The sequence below is a fragment of the Orcinus orca genome, chromosome 2 (genome assembly GCF_937001465.1).
Source record: "Orcinus orca chromosome 2, mOrcOrc1.1, whole genome shotgun sequence".
Lineage (NCBI taxonomy): Eukaryota > Metazoa > Chordata > Mammalia > Artiodactyla > Delphinidae > Orcinus > Orcinus orca.
In genome coordinates this window covers 61,697,345-61,714,084 of record NC_064560.1, presented here as the reverse complement: position 1 = coordinate 61,714,084, position 16,740 = coordinate 61,697,345, and the positions used below count along the sequence as shown (strand labels likewise).

Genomic DNA, 16,740 nt, shown 5'->3' with positions numbered 1-16,740 from the left:
CTCATTTCCTTAAGCACCCCTAAATCCACTAGTTCCTTGATCAAGACTGTGGCACCCCCCCCCACTTCCCTATCCATAGCCCTCTGCTTCTTGGTAACCACTTGGCTAGGTCAGGAGAGGTGACCAGTTGTCCCTGTCCTAATTACCACCATCCTAATCATGACACTTCTCCATTGGGAACATCCCTTACAAACAAAAGAAGGCTTAAACATACTTCAAACATCTATTCCCACAATACATTCAACAATGTTATTTACAACCACTTGGGTGTGTATTAGCTTAAAAAGTCTCACCTGGGGACTTCCCTGGCAGTCCAGTGGTTAGGACTCTGCACATCCACTGCATGAGGCGTGGGTTCAATCCCTGGTCGGGGAACTAAGATCCCGCATGCCACACGGTGTGGCCAAAAAAAAAAAAAAAAAAAAAATTAAAAGGTCCCACCCCCAAACTACCTCAGTCTGTTGTCCAATTTGAGAGCTATTTCCAAATCTAGTAAGAGTGAGTTTTCAGCCATGCCTCTGGGCACATCCCAGCATCCCAGTGGCCTGTGCCACCATGTTCAGGAGGGCTGAGGTTTGGCAACCATGGTTGCTGTTAGTTCCCAGCACACTGCATAGGGTCTCTGGTCTCCCCTGGGGATGGAGGGACCTTGGCCTCTAACCTAGTTTGTCCTGTTTGTCTCTGAAGGGGTTCAGGGGTAGCGCTGAAAGTGTTGGGTCAAAGAGTAAACAGAACAAACCCCATGCTTCTACAGGAGTTTGGGGCTCTCTTGGTGCTCCTCTTTTTGGCCCCCAGGAAATGCCAAAAATAACCCAGTTAAAGCCCAAATCTCTTAAGCCCCATGGCCTTCCCAGAGCCCAATAACAAGAGACAATTTTTCTTCATGGAAAGACTATCACTTTCCTCTTTCGGGATCCCTGGCATAGTAGCCAAGCCCACACGGCCTTATGGCTGGTTTCTTCCCCTACCTTGGCCTGTAGTGCATTACCTTGACCTTTGCCAAGGTTTCCATTCTGGGGAAATGATTGCGCAGTAGCTGAAGAGTTTCCCAGAGACATCCCCGAAGAGCAAGAGAAGATTTGGTTTCAGCCATAGGCTGCTGGTGTCGAGCAAATGTTCAGTCTGACTTTGGGTGACTGTTTCATCATCTGGGCATGCATGATCTCCATATGAATCCAGACTGAGGTCACAGGGGACTAAAAGGAAGTGATAGACTCTCCCATTATTGTCCAAGGGTGCTTATCAGAGGACGGGAATTTATCTTGGACAGGTCATGGTTTCATTATAGCTGTAAAGACCCACTGCAACAAGCCCTGATTTGTCTGTATATTTTCCTCCTCCGTATCCACTTCACTGACCAGAAGGGTTGTGGCCAAAGTGGCTTGGAGCATGGGGTCAGTTGTTAACACCCAAATGACTTCCACTCCTTGTCATTTTACATCAGAATTTGCATAGCACTTGCCTTTGCTAGTTGGATAAGCCATGCTTCTATGGTTTCATTGGACTTTTGCCCAAGTCTGTCTCTAATTTCCCTCCTTCCTTACTCATTGTAAGAGTGGATCTCAGCCCATTTCTGAGTGGCAGACTGCCTTTACTCACCAGATAGTGTTCTATCTGTAGTCACAGTAGGAGGGTGAGCAATAACCAGCATATGCTTTCTTTAACTCTGTAAGACCCTCTTTGATTTCCAACGCTAAACACCAATGGAGCTCATTGGGGACCAGGAACAATCGTCATAGACCACTTGTCTCTGATGTCACCGAACAACTCAGCAGTAAGTGGACACTTAGTGGACACTAAGTCCACCAGAGTTCTAGCCCATACTTGACTTGACAGCCCACATTGAGATCCCTGTCTCTTCTCCAAAAAAAGGGTTGTGACCTTATCAGCCCCACATTACGTGCCAAAGCGGTCAAGTGGTCAAGCAGTCCCTAAGTGCAGCATGGTGGCTAACAGGGCCACAAGCATCTACTACTGCAGCCACTGAGTGGGCCTGTAACACTTCCACAGACTCAGCTGGTAAGGAAACAAGTCGCAAGGATTCAGACAGCTCATTACTCACACTGACAGCAAAAGCAAGACCAGCATATTGTCAGCTTCTCACATCCCTCCCTAGTGCCGCAGGATGACACTGAACTGGAGGGACAGGTGACAGGAGGCATGGCGGTAGGTCACCCTGTGGCTAAGGAGCCAACTCTAAACTACGGCCAAGCAGTTGTATGGCACCTGGCCTTACTCTACGACAGGAGGGGGCCCGATGGAAAGCCCTGCACTCAACTGAAACTAGGAAGATGGATGAAAAATGGTCTCCCATAATATAGGGAGTCTCCTCTCTAAGCTGCTATGTCCCTTTACTCCAGGAATAATAGTGGTGTATTCTGTCAAGACTCAAGTCACACTACTCAAGCCTTGCCTACGTGGCCAATGTAGAGACATGCAAGGTTGTAAGGACGCCACAGCGGAGCTGTTCCCCTACATGCTCATACTGCTTCCTGTTGGAACCCCTCAGACATAACCACTATTTTCATTTTTTCTATAGCTTAGTTTTTCCTGTTCTTGAACTTCATGAAATGGAATCATACGTATGCACTCTTTCACATAGCGTTTCTTTGTCAACCTGTCTTTGAGATTCATCAGGGTTGGTACATGTACTTATGGCTTGTTCTTTCTTATTCCTATATAGGCATTTGGGACATCTCCAGTTTATTCTGGTCCAAACATCCCTTTTTCCTCCTGGAACTTCAATGACTCATATTTTGGAGTCACACATGTTTCTTAGGCTCTGTTCTTTCCATTTCTTTTTTTCTCTCTCTCTATTTTAGTTTAGACTCAATCTATCTTCAAGTTCACTAGTTCTGTCTTCTGGTTAGGAAACTAATCCTGAGACTGTGCGTTTAGTCTCTATGATTGTGACTTTATCCTTTAGCTCCATGAACCTTTAGAGTTTGTAATTTCAGAGATGGCATTTTTCAGTTCTACCTGCTCCTTTGATTCTTTTAAAATAGATTCCAACCCTGTTGAAATTCTCTATATTTGCACCTATTTTGTCCACCTTTTTCTCCATTTAACATATTAAGCATAGTTATTTTAATTTAATTTTAGTTATTATTTTAAAGTATTTATTTATTTATTTATTTTACTTATTTTGGCTGTGCCGGGTCTTAGTTGCAGCATGTGCGATCTTTAGTTGCAGCATGTGGACTTCTTAGTTGCAGCATGCGAACTTTTAGTTGCGGCATGCTTGTGGGATCTAGTTCCCTAACTAGGGTTGAACCCAGACCCCCTGCATTGGGAGCGTGGAGTCTTACCCACTGGACCACCAGGGAAGTCCCAAGCATAGTTACCATTTGTGGGTCTGCTTCTACAGTTTATTTTTTCTCTTGTGTATTGGCCCCATTTTTCTCCCTTTTTGCATGTTTTATAATATTTGAGTGTATGTTGCATATTGGGTATAAAAGAAAGGTAAAATATGATGTTATTCTCTTCCCCAACTTCTCCCTGAGGGTTCCCAGAGGAGCCAGTTACCTTGATGTAATCAAGCATTGAGCTGAGTTGGGGCAGAGTTATAGTTCTGATAAAACTCTGTCCTCCCGTGGATCGCCCCGTCCTCTGAGATTTAGGAAAGCCTGGCCAGTCTCTGTCTCTTCCAGCCCTTCAAGTGCTGCTTTAAAGAGATTTTGAGGTTAGCTCTTTAGCCTCCCAACCCACACAGGTTCAAAATCTGGCCAATGAGGACTTCCCTGGTGGTCCAGTGGTTAAGAATCTGCCTTCCAATGCAGGGGACGCGGGTTCGATCCCTGGTGGGGGAACTAAGATCCCACATGCCGTGGGGCAGCGTTCAAGCCTGAACGCTCTAGGACCTACGTGCCACAACTAGAAAGAAGCCTGCACTCCACGATGAAGAGCCCGCGTGCTGCGACTAAGACCCAATGCAGCCAAAATAAACAAATAAATAAATATTTTTCAAAAAAGAAAGAAACAAAGTCTGGCCAATATCTTAAGGGGGAGACCAATTGTTTGTTTCAGGCCCCCTCCCTCTAAACACCTGCCTTTCCAGCCCAGCCCCTTCCTAGTTGCCCATACTGCTCCAGAACTCAGCAAATGTTCCATGGGGGAAAACTGGCGTTGCATTTTGGGTTCCTCCATGTACCAATCCATAGCACTGTCCCTGTAAGCACCAGAAACTCCATTTCTTTTTTCCCCAGTAGAGTCTTCCTGTTTGGGACAATTCTGATCATCAGAGATGTCCCATCTCAGCAAATGTCTCAGGGAAGAAAACAATTGCCCATCAGTTCAACTTGAAGGAGTTTTCTCCTCCTTGAAATTTTAAGTCATGTGGTCTTTCTTTCTTAACACCTCTCGCCATTGTCTTTAAAAATTACTATTTACATCTTATGTTTCCTCCTAGTTGTTGCAATGGGCGTGGGGACTTGCAGGGACCATATCCTACCCAGAAGCAGAAGTTCTTCAGTTCCGCTTTTTACCACTTCTAATGGAGACACAATTTGAATTGTTAGTATTTTTACTTAGTCACACTCTAACTTGATTTCCTCTTATTGAAACAAGTATTGTCTTTTATCTCTTTGAAAATAGATATCAACTACTTCATGGCCATTTTATCTCCAAGTTCTTACTGCTTTGCTCTTCGTTGCTATAAATCTTTCCAGGTTTCTGTTTCGCAGTCTATTCATACTTCTTTGTCTTCTTCGTTTTTTTTTGGCTGCACCATGAGGCATACAGGACCTTAGCTCCCTGACCAGGGATCGAACCCACACTCCCTGCAGTGGAAGCGCGGAGTCTTAACCACTGGACCACCAGGGAATTCCCTCGTTGTCTTCTTGACCTTCACCGTTGCTGCTAGAAAAGTTTCAGATAACTTTGTAGGTTTCAGGGGAGTTTAAGGGAGGAGGTAAGGGCTCCCAGCTCTGCTACCCATTGCTCAGTAAACTTGTCTTGAGAGATGGGAATAGTTTTCTTTCTCTTCAGCTACTCCAGTCCCCTTGGAGTGGAACTCTAACTTCCCCTGACACTCTCCTCTTCCTGTTTCTCATGTGACTGTGGTACACAGACACAGTGTCTCTGACATTTATAAGCTAATGACTTTCAAACCTCAGTTGCCAGCCTTTACTTCCATCTGAGCCTCCAGACTTATATGTCACACTTACATCCCCACAGGCCCCTGAAACGCAACATCTCTAAACTCACCATACTTCCTGCAGCTCTCTGCTCCTCTGCCTGGGATCCTAATTCAGAAATAACACCACCATCTGGTCAAGAAGCCTGTATATCATCCTGATCTCTCTTCCTCTTCCCCAAGTCGCACACCCAACAGCTACCAAACCATGTCAGTTCTGCCCTGTGAACACTGTCCGTCCTCCTCCTTCCCCACGGCCACGGTACAGGGCCTCTATTCCTTCTAAGACCTGCCCTCCAGAGGAGCGCGCATGCCAAGAGCACTTGATGGGCACAAATGGTTTTTATTAGTTCTGCCTGGAAGAGGAATCCCTGGCAGGAACAGGGATGCACAGCAGACACGGAGCTGCATCCCTGCCGGCAGCATAGATACCGTTGGCTGGAGTCCAGGATGATGAAGAGCTGTCCAGCGGCGTGACCTGGAGCTGGTGAGGAGGTATAATCTTGCCTACAGAGGCCACTGGCTTGAGAAGTGGGGCCCCAGTCTCACCGATGCCGCTTTCGGATGCTCTGCAGCTCCTGGTAGATGGTGCTGAAGCTGGGTCGCTGCCCGGGCTCGGAGGCCCAGCACTGCTCCATGAGTCTGAACACAGCATCGGGGCACAGTTCGGGGCAAGGCAGGCGGCCCCCTGTGAGGACAGGCATAGCACACCAGGCATGAGGAGGGGGTCTGAGGGGGCCTAGCAGCCCCTGGGACATGCCATGAGCAATGGGAGCTGCTTAAGGTACACTGTTCTTAAGGAGCCCCTTCTCTTCACCAAAAACACAGAGATTCTAATCTCAAGCCACCATGGGCTAGTTGTGTGATCCCTGCAAACCTCAGTGTTTCCTTCTGTAAAAGGGACCTATTAATCCCGACCTCACATGTTATGAAGAGTAAATGAAATAAACGGATGGCCTGGCACACAACAGGGTTTCACTGGATGGTAGCTCTAGGATTATTCTTACTCTGCCTCAGTGGGAAGGACAGGGCGTTAGGAGGCCTGAAGGAGTCCAGCTGGAGCGCTGGGAAGAGGGCTTGGCTCTGAGGCCACTGTCACGCCGCAGGGTTCCCTTACCCTTTTCCACAAACTCCCGAGTCTGCTGATTGCTGAGGTTGGGGTAGGGGGAGGCCCCCAGGCTGAAAGTCTCCCAGAGCAAGATGCCAAAGCTCCACACGTCGCTCTCAGAGGAGTAGCGGCCTACGAGGAGGTGAGGCGGCGTGAGTGGGCCACACCCATTGGCCAGAGAAGGGCAGGTGGTGGGACCCATGCCCAGCCTCGGGCCCTGCAGCCAGAGCGGATCAGGCCCAGGTACCGTAGTTCAGGGCCTCCGGTGCGGTCCACTTCACGGGAACTTGTCTGAGACCCCCCGAGGCTGCGTAGATCCCGTCGGCTTCCTCCCGGGACATCCCAAAGTCACTGATCTTCAGGACATTCTTCTCTGTCACTAGGCAGTTCCGAGCGGCCAGGTCCCTGGGCGAAAGCAGGACAGGGGCTCATTTAGCCAATATCCACGCAGCACCTGCCACCTGCCCGGCCCGGGCTCCCTAGACACAGCCACGAGCCAAAGCCGTCCCTGCTCCTGGGATGCCTGGTCTGTCAGAGAGGCAGACTCCACCCCTGGAGCTGGTGCCTGCTGGTGAGGGGCAGCAGCGCCTGCATCTGGTGCGGGGGCGGGTGCCGGGACTGCCTGCCGCGCCCACCCCCTCACCGGTGGATGCAGCACTTGCTCTCCAGATACTCCATGCCCGCAGCCGCGTCCCCTACCATCTGCAGCAGAGTCTTCACCCTCAGGCGGGCTCCCTCTGTCCGGAGGAAGGTCAGGAAGTCGCCCCCTGGGAGTGGGCGGTGGGGACAGAGCTCGATGAGCCTTCTGGGGGTCGGAGGCGGCGGGGAGACCTAGCCCAGCGGCACACCCCAGCCCTGAAGGTCAGCTCGCTCTGCTCACCCTGCACAAGCTCCATGACGATGTAGATGGGCTGCTTCTGGGTGCAGACGCCGATGAGACGCACGATGTTGGGGTGGCTGTACTGCTTCAGAATCCTGGGGGCGGGGGTGCAGGGCTGCTCAGGCTCCCACCTCCACCGGGTGGGGGGCCTTACACATTCACCTCGTTGGCCCCGGGAGCCCAGGGAGCCTGAGGCAGGGTGAGAGCAGGGCAGCAGACCTGGAAGTGTGACTTTGGGTGGGTCCCAGAGCCTCGAACCCTCCACACTACGGGGGGGCAGGGCTGTGAGGATGAAACGAAGTCAAGTACCCTGCCGTGTGCAGAGGAGCCCTTCCTATGTGGAACCTCCGGGGGTGGGTATTTCATCACCCACCTCGCTTCCTGCAGAAACTTGGCCTTGAGGTCGGGTGGGAGCGTCTCGCGGCAAGATTTCACGGCCACCAGGGTGTTGTCTGCTCTCAGGCGTCCGCTGAATACTTCGCCAAAGTTCCCCTGAAACGGTCTGGAGCTCCTATCTGTCTTCCCTGGACCGTGGTCCTCTCCTGCACTCGGGGCACAGCCCACCTTGTCCCCACCGGCCCTTGCCTCAGTGCCCCCGTGCTCAGACCTGCTCATCCCGGCTCTCTGGTCGGGGGATGAAGCGTACACATGGGACAGGCAGGGAGAGTCACCTCTGACTTACCATGTTCACTGAGAAGTGACACGGAAGTCCAACAATCACTTTTGCTTGGGTTGGTAAAGCATTATGGTTTTTAGGAAAGTGACTTCTTTCCTGAGTAGGTATTTTATTTTATTTTTCTTTCTTTCTTTTTTTAAAATTTTTATTTTTAGGCCACACCACGCAGCATGTGGGATCCTAGTTCCCTGACCAGGGATCGAACCTGCGCCCCACCTCACCGTCGCATTGGAAGCGCAGTCTTAACCACCGGAACCACAGGGAAGCCCCCTAAGCAGGTATCTTATAGCTCATGTGAACAGAGCGTGTCTCTCTTCCCTGAGGAGGCAAGGGTGGGGCGGGAAGTGTGTGCGTGTGAGTGGCATGGGGTGGGTGCTGGTGGCAGAGCCATCTCTGGGGAGCTTCCAGGGCAGGTGCTTTTCCCCTCGGTTTCCTGCAGGACAGCGTACGGCGGTGGCTGGGCAGGGAGTCAGGGGTCCAAGTTGGAACTCAGACTGAGGCGGGGAGGCTGAGAGCCCTCTGCGGGTGGGGCCCTGGTGTGACTCGGCCTTTGGGATGGAAGGAAGTGACACTGGGGGAGGGGGAAAGCAGGCGGCCAGGAGCCTGGCAGAGCACACTCAACTCACCCGCCCAATCTGCTCACCCAACACCAGGTCCTCGTGGCTTAGTGCCCACTTGTCCTGGGGAAGGGAGGAGTGGGGGGTGGGGGGTCAGAAGTCAGTGAAGGGAGGGAGTGCTGAGCGCTATCAAGGACTGAATACCCCCTCCCAACGCTGTGTCTTTCATTTCTTGGCACCTTGGTTTGTTGGTCTGCAAAATGGGGGTTGGACAGAAGACCACACTTAGATGACTCAGGGACCAGGCAGGGGCACTAAATGGGTGAGCACCAGCCAGGGGTGTGTGGCCCAGGGAATGGGATTGACCTTGACATTCCAAACCTAGAGGGAGGCCGGCCCCCTGGGGAGTATATAGGACCCAGAAAGCCCTTCCTGCTCTGATTCTGTGTGGGCCCCAATCCTGCCACAGACTCACCTTGGGCACAGCCCTGTTCAGGATGATACCGCTCTTCTTGGTGAGGGGCTGCTGGGAGCGCAACAGGTGGTCTACGAGCAAGGGGATGCTGGGAAAGCCATCTCCTTCCAGTCGGTAGAGGTTCTGCAGGGTAGGGGGAACTGGGGTCAACAGCCTCCATTGCTGAGGGGGCCTGAGCCCTGGGAGAGGAGAGGAAGAAAGAACGGCAGGGAGAAAGGGCCTGCCTGGGATGAGAGGCAGAGACCTGATGCTGCACGACAAGTCTGCTCCCCCGTCCTATGGGACGACGCACACCTCTGTTTGGTTGCAGGGACTGGGTGGTCTCTGGGGCCCCTTTCAGCTCTGCCAGGGAGCCATCTAAGACATAGCAGCTCCTTTCTACGCTCCCTGGTGAAGCGGAAAGGAGGGGAGGGAGGGGAAGGGAAGGGAAAGGCTGGGGTTCAGGCCCCACTCACATCAGCACACTGGATGATGAAGTGTCGAGGCTGGCCGTCCCACAGCACAGACAGCACGTACTCCTGCTTGCCCTGGCTCTCCCGGACCACGAAGTCCCCAGAATGTGTCAGCAGCTCAGCCACCTCTGCCCGCGGGATGGCTCCATGGTACCACAGCTGCTCATGCAGGGGCTTCTGCACCTCTGGAACGAGCTGCAGCGGTGGGGGGAGCTAGACAGGGACAGGGGAGGAGCAAGGAGGGGTCACTCAGCCAGCCCGTCAGCGGAGGTCACTAGGCCGGCCAGTTGGGGGGTGTCCGGCTCTCTCTCATACACTCCTTGTCCTCACAAAGCCCACGAGTGCCATCTGCAACCCTTGGAGCCAGCAATAAACTCACCCAGGCTGGGTGATCCCAAACAAAGCTTTTGCCTTTTCCTCCAGGCCACAGCCCCCAACCACTCCTGGAGCAGAGAGCCGTGGGGTGACGAGGCTGCAGCTCCCTTCCACACACGTGGGTGGTGGAGAGGAAGAGGGTACGGGGGTGGCACGGAATCCCAGGGAAGAGATGGGCTCCCCAGTAAAAGTGGCCTGGGAAGAGCCTCCTCTAGGGCAACGCTGAGACTAAACCCAAAGCACCGTGGTAGGAGGGGCTTAGGGGGACGTCCCTGAGACCGCTGGCCTGGCCCACCCCTCAGAGAAGGGCAGAGGTGCGGGTCCGGGCTGGGCTCCACTCACCGAGAACTTGGGGCGGAAGATTCCTGAGATGTGGCTCTTAAGGATCTCCAGGGTGGGTGTCCTTCCCCCTTCTCGCTCCTGCTCCTGAGGCCAGGGACAGACGTCAGCGGGTGGCCAGGCTTGGGGAGGGGGAGGGTGAAAATGAGGAGCGCGGCCCCCGGTGGGCGGGCAGGGCTGGCGGTGCAGGCTGCGGGAGGGCGGCTCACCGAGGACGAGGTGGAGTGGCGGTCGTCCTGCAGCAGCAGCACGGGCAGGGGCTCACCGGGGCCCAGCTGCTCCAGCTTGGCCTGCAGCAGCTCCTGCTGGGCCTGCAGCTTGGCCTGGCTGCACAGCGCTACCTGCAGCCCCTGCAGTGCCTCCTGCAGCACCTGCTTCTTGCCCAGCAGCTGCACCCTGAGGGCAGGGGCGGGTGGTTGGGTGGGGGGAGAGAGGGGCTCAGCCTGCAGCTGGCGGCCAGCAGTGCGTCAGGCAGGCAGGACGGAGGAAAGGGAGGGCCAGGAGGCTGCTGTAGGCGGGCCCCACTCACCGCTCCCGGGGGTGGGTGGTCTGCTCCTCAGTCCAGAGCTCGTGCTGCAGCTGAGTGACCACCTCCTGCCGGCTGAGCACTGTCTCAGTGGCCACGGCCAGTTCTTCTGTCACTGAGGTCAGCCTGTGCCCAGAGGAAGGGCAGTGTTAGAGCCAATCCCCTCAGATGCATCCCTGCGGGGCCAAGCAAGCCTGCGGGCTGGCCACAGCTCTGTGTGGACGGCGTCCACCCCTGACCCCGAGCCGAGCCACCACACACGTGTGCTGCACGCTTTCCACAGTCAGCTCGTTCAGCTGCAGCTCCCCGGGCTCCAGCAGTTCAGCCTCCTCAAGCAGCGACTCATCAAAGGTGACACAGGGTGGGACGTCAGGTGTGGACCTGCGGGGGACAGTGCCCATCAGTGCACAGGCCAGCAGCCCTGGCACCTGGCTGCTGCAAGGAGGGGCTTACCCATACTGGTGCAGGAAGCCTTGGTACTCGGCCTCGGGCTGGATGTGGGCAACCGCTGCAGCCATCTCCTGGTGAATGGCCACCACCTCGTCCTGCACCAGGCTGCTAATCTCCAGGTATTCCTGCAGGATCTCCTTCCTGCCCCCAGATGGAACCCCGGGTCAGGGGGGGGCCTCAGGCTGGACAAGGCTAGGAAGCTTGGGGCCCGTGGCACTGGATTTGGACCCACCCTGGGGTTGATCCCCACCACCCATCATTTACCAGTCAAATGACCACAGGCAAGTTACTTAGTGTCTCCCGGGAGTTTGTAATAAGGCCCCAATGAGGGCCTATGTGCAGAGTGTGTGGTTTGAGCAAGTGCTCGGTACATGTGAGCTACAAATGTGCCTGCCCTGGGCATAGCCCCACAGCTGGGGCTCCAGGGCTCTGATACACACGTAAGCCATCGATGTGCTGCTGACCCCGCATTTATACCTCCCCGGGCTCCAGTCTCATGTAACTATCCACCTACTCTAAATGTCCTGTTGGACATCTCTCAGACACCCAAACTCCACCAGTTGAAAAATGAACTGCTGGGACTTCCCTGGTGGCGCAGTGGTTAAGAATCCACCTTCCAATTCAGGGGACACGGGTTCGATCCCTGGTTGGGGAACTAAGATCCCATGTGCCGCAACTATGGAGCCCATGCGCTCTGGAGCCCGCACGTTACAACTAGAGAGACGCCTGCACACCACGACGAAAGATCCCGCGTGCCGCAACTTAAGACCCAACACAGCCAAAAGTAAATAAATAAATATTTTTAAAAAGAAAAATGAACTCCTATTCTTATCTCCTGAACCTGCTTCTCCCACCTCATTCTCCATGTAGCCTCCACCACCCAGGGGCTCCAGGCCAAATCCCTGTAGTCATCCTTATCTGCTCTATCCACACCCCACTTCCAGTCCATGAGGAATTCCCACCGGCTCCACCTTCAAAGTACGTCCAAGACCTGACCACTTCTCCCCTCCATTGCTACTGCCCAGGTCCAGTGGTATGGTCTGTGGTCTGGATCACTGCAGTAGCCTCCTGCCTGGTCTCTCTGGTCCTGTCTTGCCCCCTGAAGTCTGTTCTCAACACAGCAGTCGAACTGACCTCATTCAGACGGCTCAGATCATGCCGCTCTTCTGGTCCACCCAGAACCAAAGTCCTCACAACGGCCTGAGGGACCCTCTATCATCCCTGGACTCCTCCAGCCCCGTGTCTGACTCTGCCCTTCCCTCACTCAGCAAAGGCTACACTGGCTTCCTTGTTATTCCTTGATTTCAGGCGCTCTCCCACCTTGCAGCCTGTGCGCCTGAGATTCCTCTTTCTGGAATGGCTCTTCTTCAAAATCCCCCTGGCTCATTTCTGCACTTCTGAGGCTTTCCCAGACCACTCCATTTAAAACAGCAAACCTGGGACTTCCCTGGTGGCACAGTGGTTAAGACTCAGCGCTCCCAATGCAGGGGTCTTGGGTCCGATCCCTGGTCAGGGAACTAGATCTCGCATGCATGCTGCAACTAAGAGTTTGTGTGCCACAACTAAGGAACTGGTGAGCCGCAACTAAGGAGCCTGCCTACCACAACTAAGGAACCCGCCTGCCGCAACTAAGACCTGGCACAACCAAACAAATAAATAAATAAATATGGCAAAAAAAGAACATATTCCTTATAAATAAATAAATAAAACAGTAACCTCCTTCCCTGTCCCCCTGCCTCCCTATCCTCTCTTCTTGTTTTATTTTTCTCCATAGCACCTATCATCTCTAACATGCTTTCTATTTTACTTATTGATTTCCTTTTCTTTCTCCACAAACGAATGACCCTAGAGGACAGATATTTTTGTCTACGTTCTCTGCTGTATCACACAGCAGAGCCTAGAATGGTGCTCAATAAACATAATAAAACCCTGAAATAAGGGGCCCAGAATAATGTAATTTGGATGTAAACTGACTGGCCCAGGGCGTGTTCTCACGTGACTACACGCCTGTCACTTTTACAGGACTGCGTTTTCTGGACCCTGCCTCTGGGCTTCAGGGCTGTGATGGGGGTCGGGGGATGGGGTGGGCTTACAAGATGCATGCCATCTCCTGGTGCAGGTCCTGCAGGGACTGGAGCAGGCCAGGCAGCATGAGCCGGTGGTGGTGCTGGTGGTGTAGCTGTGCGGCCCGCACGCCCAGCACATAGCGGTTGTGGTGAGCGAAGAGCTTCCACAAGCTGCGCACGTACTTGTCCTTGGCTTTGTCACGGTCTTTGTCTGCCAGGTTGGGGGAAAGAGGCGTGGGTGACAGCACAGAGGCCTGGGTAGCAACCCCCTCCCCGGGTACCTGTGGACAGTTCTGGGCTGGCTTGGGATTCCCATCCTGGCAGCGAGGGAAGCCCCGGACCTTTGCTGGCCTCCTGGTACTTGCGTCGGGCCTGGGCACTGTCCCGTGCCAGGGCTCGGTACTGGCTCTTCAGCTTCTCAATGTCCTGGCTGTGGGTCTGGAGAGAGGAGAGACCAGTGTGGGACAGCAGGTCCCCAGAGGATTCCTGTCCGAGGTGAAGCCCTGGACAGGTTCTGCAGTCCAGGCGGGCAGCACATCCAAGTTCATACTTCAGGAAGGGCCTGGAGACCTCTGGGACTTAGCCATTGCTGCTGAGGTTAAGGTTAGAGGAGTCGGGCTAAGGACAGGCCCCCGGGGGGTAGCAGAGAGCCGGACTGGGCAGGCGACAACTGTCCTTCCTTGGTCTAGAGTGGTATCTGGTGGCAACTAAGGTCCAGCGGCAGGCGTGTGTGCTTGGTTTAACACTCTGTTGATGCCATCTTGAAATTCTTAATAATTTTTTGACAAGGGGCCCCGCGTTTTCATTTTGCACTGGGTCCCACAATTATGTTCCTGGTGGTCAAGACCGGAGTTCTCATCCCAGTTGCCTGCTTCTGCACTGGGGTACTTAGGGCAAACTCCACTCCTCTCCTCAGAACCTCAGCTTCCCCATCTGTAACAGAGCTAAATGCACAGACTAGATCAGCCCTTTTCTTAAGGTCCAGGTGGTAAACATTCTAGGCTTGTAGGCCATGCAGTCTCTGTTGAACTTGCTGGGCTCTGCCACTGTAGCTCTTTAGTAGCCACAGATAATATGAAAACATATGGGCAAGTCTGTGTTCCAGCAAAACTGCCTGCAAAAGCAGGCTGACCCCTGAATTATATGATCGATCGTCTGAGAAGAGAGGAGTGCGTGAAGGCTGGCCACCAGGGGCCGCTGTGGGCCTGCAGCAAGGCTGGGTTTGCGCTGGTGGGAGGGGTGTGGTGCAGGCTGCTGCCCAGCACATTTAATAAGAAGGCTAAAGCATCTGCGTAAATAGCTCCAATCAAACAGCCTCTAGTCAGAGGAGCTGAGCAGGATTCAAATGAAGACAGACCCACTTCACAGCCCCAGTCCTTAACCTCCGAGTCAGGGGGCCACACTGCTGCCTTGTGGGGTCTCTGGGTCCCTGGGAGGAGCCAGCCTGGGCCAAGGGCGGGCAGAGTAGCCCTCATTCCTCTCTCACTGTCTCTCGGACCCGAGGGCCAGCTGGTGCAGTGCAGGAGGTGGGTCACAGGTCCTGCGCTCCTCCCAAGCAATGGCTGGATCACTCATCCTTGTATTCCCAGCACTCTGCTCAGGTACACAGTAGGGTGACAGAAAAGGCGTGGAGAGGCCCTGCTGCAGCCCGGCCCAAGCTATGGTGGGGAGGGGAGGGAGGGGAGGAAGCTGGGCTGGAGCAGGCACTGGGGGGTGGGCCTGTGGTCAGATACTTACACTTCTTCAGTGAGTCCAGGGGTTCCTTGCAAAACCAGCCCTTTTCAGCTCAAAATGTAGGCAGAAATGACCAGGTGAAGCCCGGGTGCCACCTACCCACCTACCTTGGTGAGCTCCTGCTGGAGCTGCTGCCACTGCTCGTTGTAAGTCTTGCGCAGCTGCTGCCGCTCCCGGATCAACAGGCTCAGCTTGCTCAGCGGCCCTGAGTTCAGATCTTCTGCGTGCTGCCTCAGCAACCGGCTCAGGCCCTCCGTCTGGCTGGTGATCTCTGCCCAGGTCTACAGCATGGGGCGGGCAAGGCAGGGAGTGGGGGACAGTGGCTCCCACGCCTGGGCCTGCCCAATCACCAACCCTCCCCAGTGGGCTCCGGGAAAGAAAGGGGCAGGCAGACCTACCCGGCACCCCCAGGACTTCGTTGGTCGAGGGCGGGAAGGGTGGTGAGGAGGCCTAGGGCCCTGTAGAATCCCACCTGACTGATGGGGCTCTGGGGGCTGATGCCCCGGCTCTGGCCCCCGCTGTCCTGCAGTGACATGTGGTGCAGCAGCCCAGCATATTCTCTGTCACTCTTGACCCGCTGGGCCATCCACTTCCTCATGCCCTCCAGCAGCCGAAGCTCGGCCTCCTGCATCTGCTGCACTGCCCCGTGGCCCTGGGGACTGCACAGCTCCGAAGAGAAGCCCATAGTGTGGTCCTGGGGACCAAGAGAGGAGAGGCCACCACTGGGGGCAAGGCAGAAGCTGGAGACGGGCGGGCAGGACAGGGAAACTAGGGGCTGCCTGGCCAGGAGGAGCCGCAGACAGGCAGGAGGTGGGGGGCTGTCCCGCTGAAATGCAGCCATGGGTACAGAACACGGCCTGGCCTGGGAAAGCCCTCATTGCTTCCTGTGTCCCAGGTCGAGGCCTGGTGCCAGGGGTCTCCTTCCCAGCCCTGGAACAGAAACCTCCCGGAGCCTCCCTCCCTGGGCCCTTCCCACCCAGCACCCGCTGCAGGGGCAAGGTGCGCACAAGACTGCCCCTGCCGGCGCCCCAGGCAGCCGCCGCCCCAGACCCTGCCCTTCCGTGGCCCCTGCCCTACCTGGTCCCGTGTCCCGCTCTCTGATCGCCTGCCGGGCCCCTGCCCACTGCCTGCTGACCCCGCTCCCCGTGCCCGCCGCCGCTGCCTCCTGGGCCTCGGGGCAGGAGTTACCCGCGTGGGCAGCTGATCCTGGGGCCGCCGAGGACCGACTCAGACTCAGGCCCGCACCACCCGGGGCCAGTTCCTGATTCCGCGTTTCCTCCTCCTGCGGTTTCAGTTGGCCCCGGCCCCGGGGCGGGCCGGCTGAGGGGAAGGGGCGGGCGGGAGCCCCCGACGCCTGCCCGCCCCCCTGCCCAGTGCAGGCCGCTGCCTCAGCCGGCCACACGGCCACGGAAACGGAAGGGAGGAGGGGGCTGGGAAAGAATGGCCCAGAAGAGAGCAGCCTGCGCCCGGCACTCCCCAGGGCCCGGACAGCGCCGGGGAACACGGGGAACGGCCCAAGGGGGCGGCGGTGGGCGCCTGGCACAGGGCCGGGCTGCAGGATCGCGTCGGGCCGGGGAGTCTGGGGGTCCAGAGCCTGGGGGCGGGCGGGCGGTCTGAGCAGCAGGCCAGGGCGGCCCCAGAAGAGGAAGGGGGAAGCCTAGTCCAGGCCTTCCCCACCCCACTGGATTCCCCAAGGAGAGCTCAGGCGCCAGCCTCCATTTGAATAAAATTTCCAAGTAAATATCCCGAGGAGAGGCCTGCTCCTCAGGCACAGATCCTGGTGGAACTGGCACGGCTCCTCCACCCCCAGGCAGGGGCTTCCTGTCCCAAGGGAGACCTGTGGCAGGCGAGGGGCCTGGGCTGGGGAGTGGAGAGGTATGGCGTTCCCAGTGTGGGACTCAGGATCTCCCCAGCAAAAACCATCTTGGTCCAGTTAGGCCCAACTGAAGGCCTCAGCGGCCGGGCTAC

At 55.5% G+C, this 16,740-nt stretch overlaps 1 protein-coding gene across 5 annotated transcripts; it reads right to left on the bottom strand.

Annotated features, from left to right (window-relative positions):
- Positions 1-5,457: 5,457 nt before the first annotated feature.
- On the bottom strand, positions 5,458-16,067 carry FES (FES proto-oncogene, tyrosine kinase). Of its 5 annotated transcripts, none has more exons than XM_049705779.1 (19): positions 15,961-16,029; positions 15,245-15,466; positions 14,880-15,053; positions 13,380-13,476; positions 13,066-13,249; positions 10,976-11,113; positions 10,784-10,903; positions 10,526-10,648; positions 10,206-10,392; positions 10,000-10,083; positions 9,286-9,495; positions 8,831-8,953; positions 8,425-8,478; positions 7,496-7,614; positions 7,123-7,217; positions 6,886-7,009; positions 6,490-6,647; positions 6,252-6,374; positions 5,458-5,822 (listed from the first exon to the last, which is right to left on the bottom strand). In XM_049705779.1, the coding sequence occupies exons 2-19, from the start codon at positions 15,455-15,457 to the stop codon at positions 5,680-5,682; spliced, it is 2,469 nt and encodes an 822-aa protein (XP_049561736.1). In that variant the 5' UTR covers positions 15,458-15,466; positions 15,961-16,029; the 3' UTR covers positions 5,458-5,679. The 5 variants fall into 5 exon arrangements, 4 of the variants coding, with proteins under 4 accessions (XP_049561736.1, XP_012391669.1, XP_049561737.1 ...); XM_012536215.3 differs by having other exon boundaries at positions 15,850-16,027; XM_049705780.1 differs by lacking the exon at positions 8,425-8,478 and having other exon boundaries at positions 15,850-16,030.
- Positions 16,068-16,740: the final 673 nt, after the last annotated feature.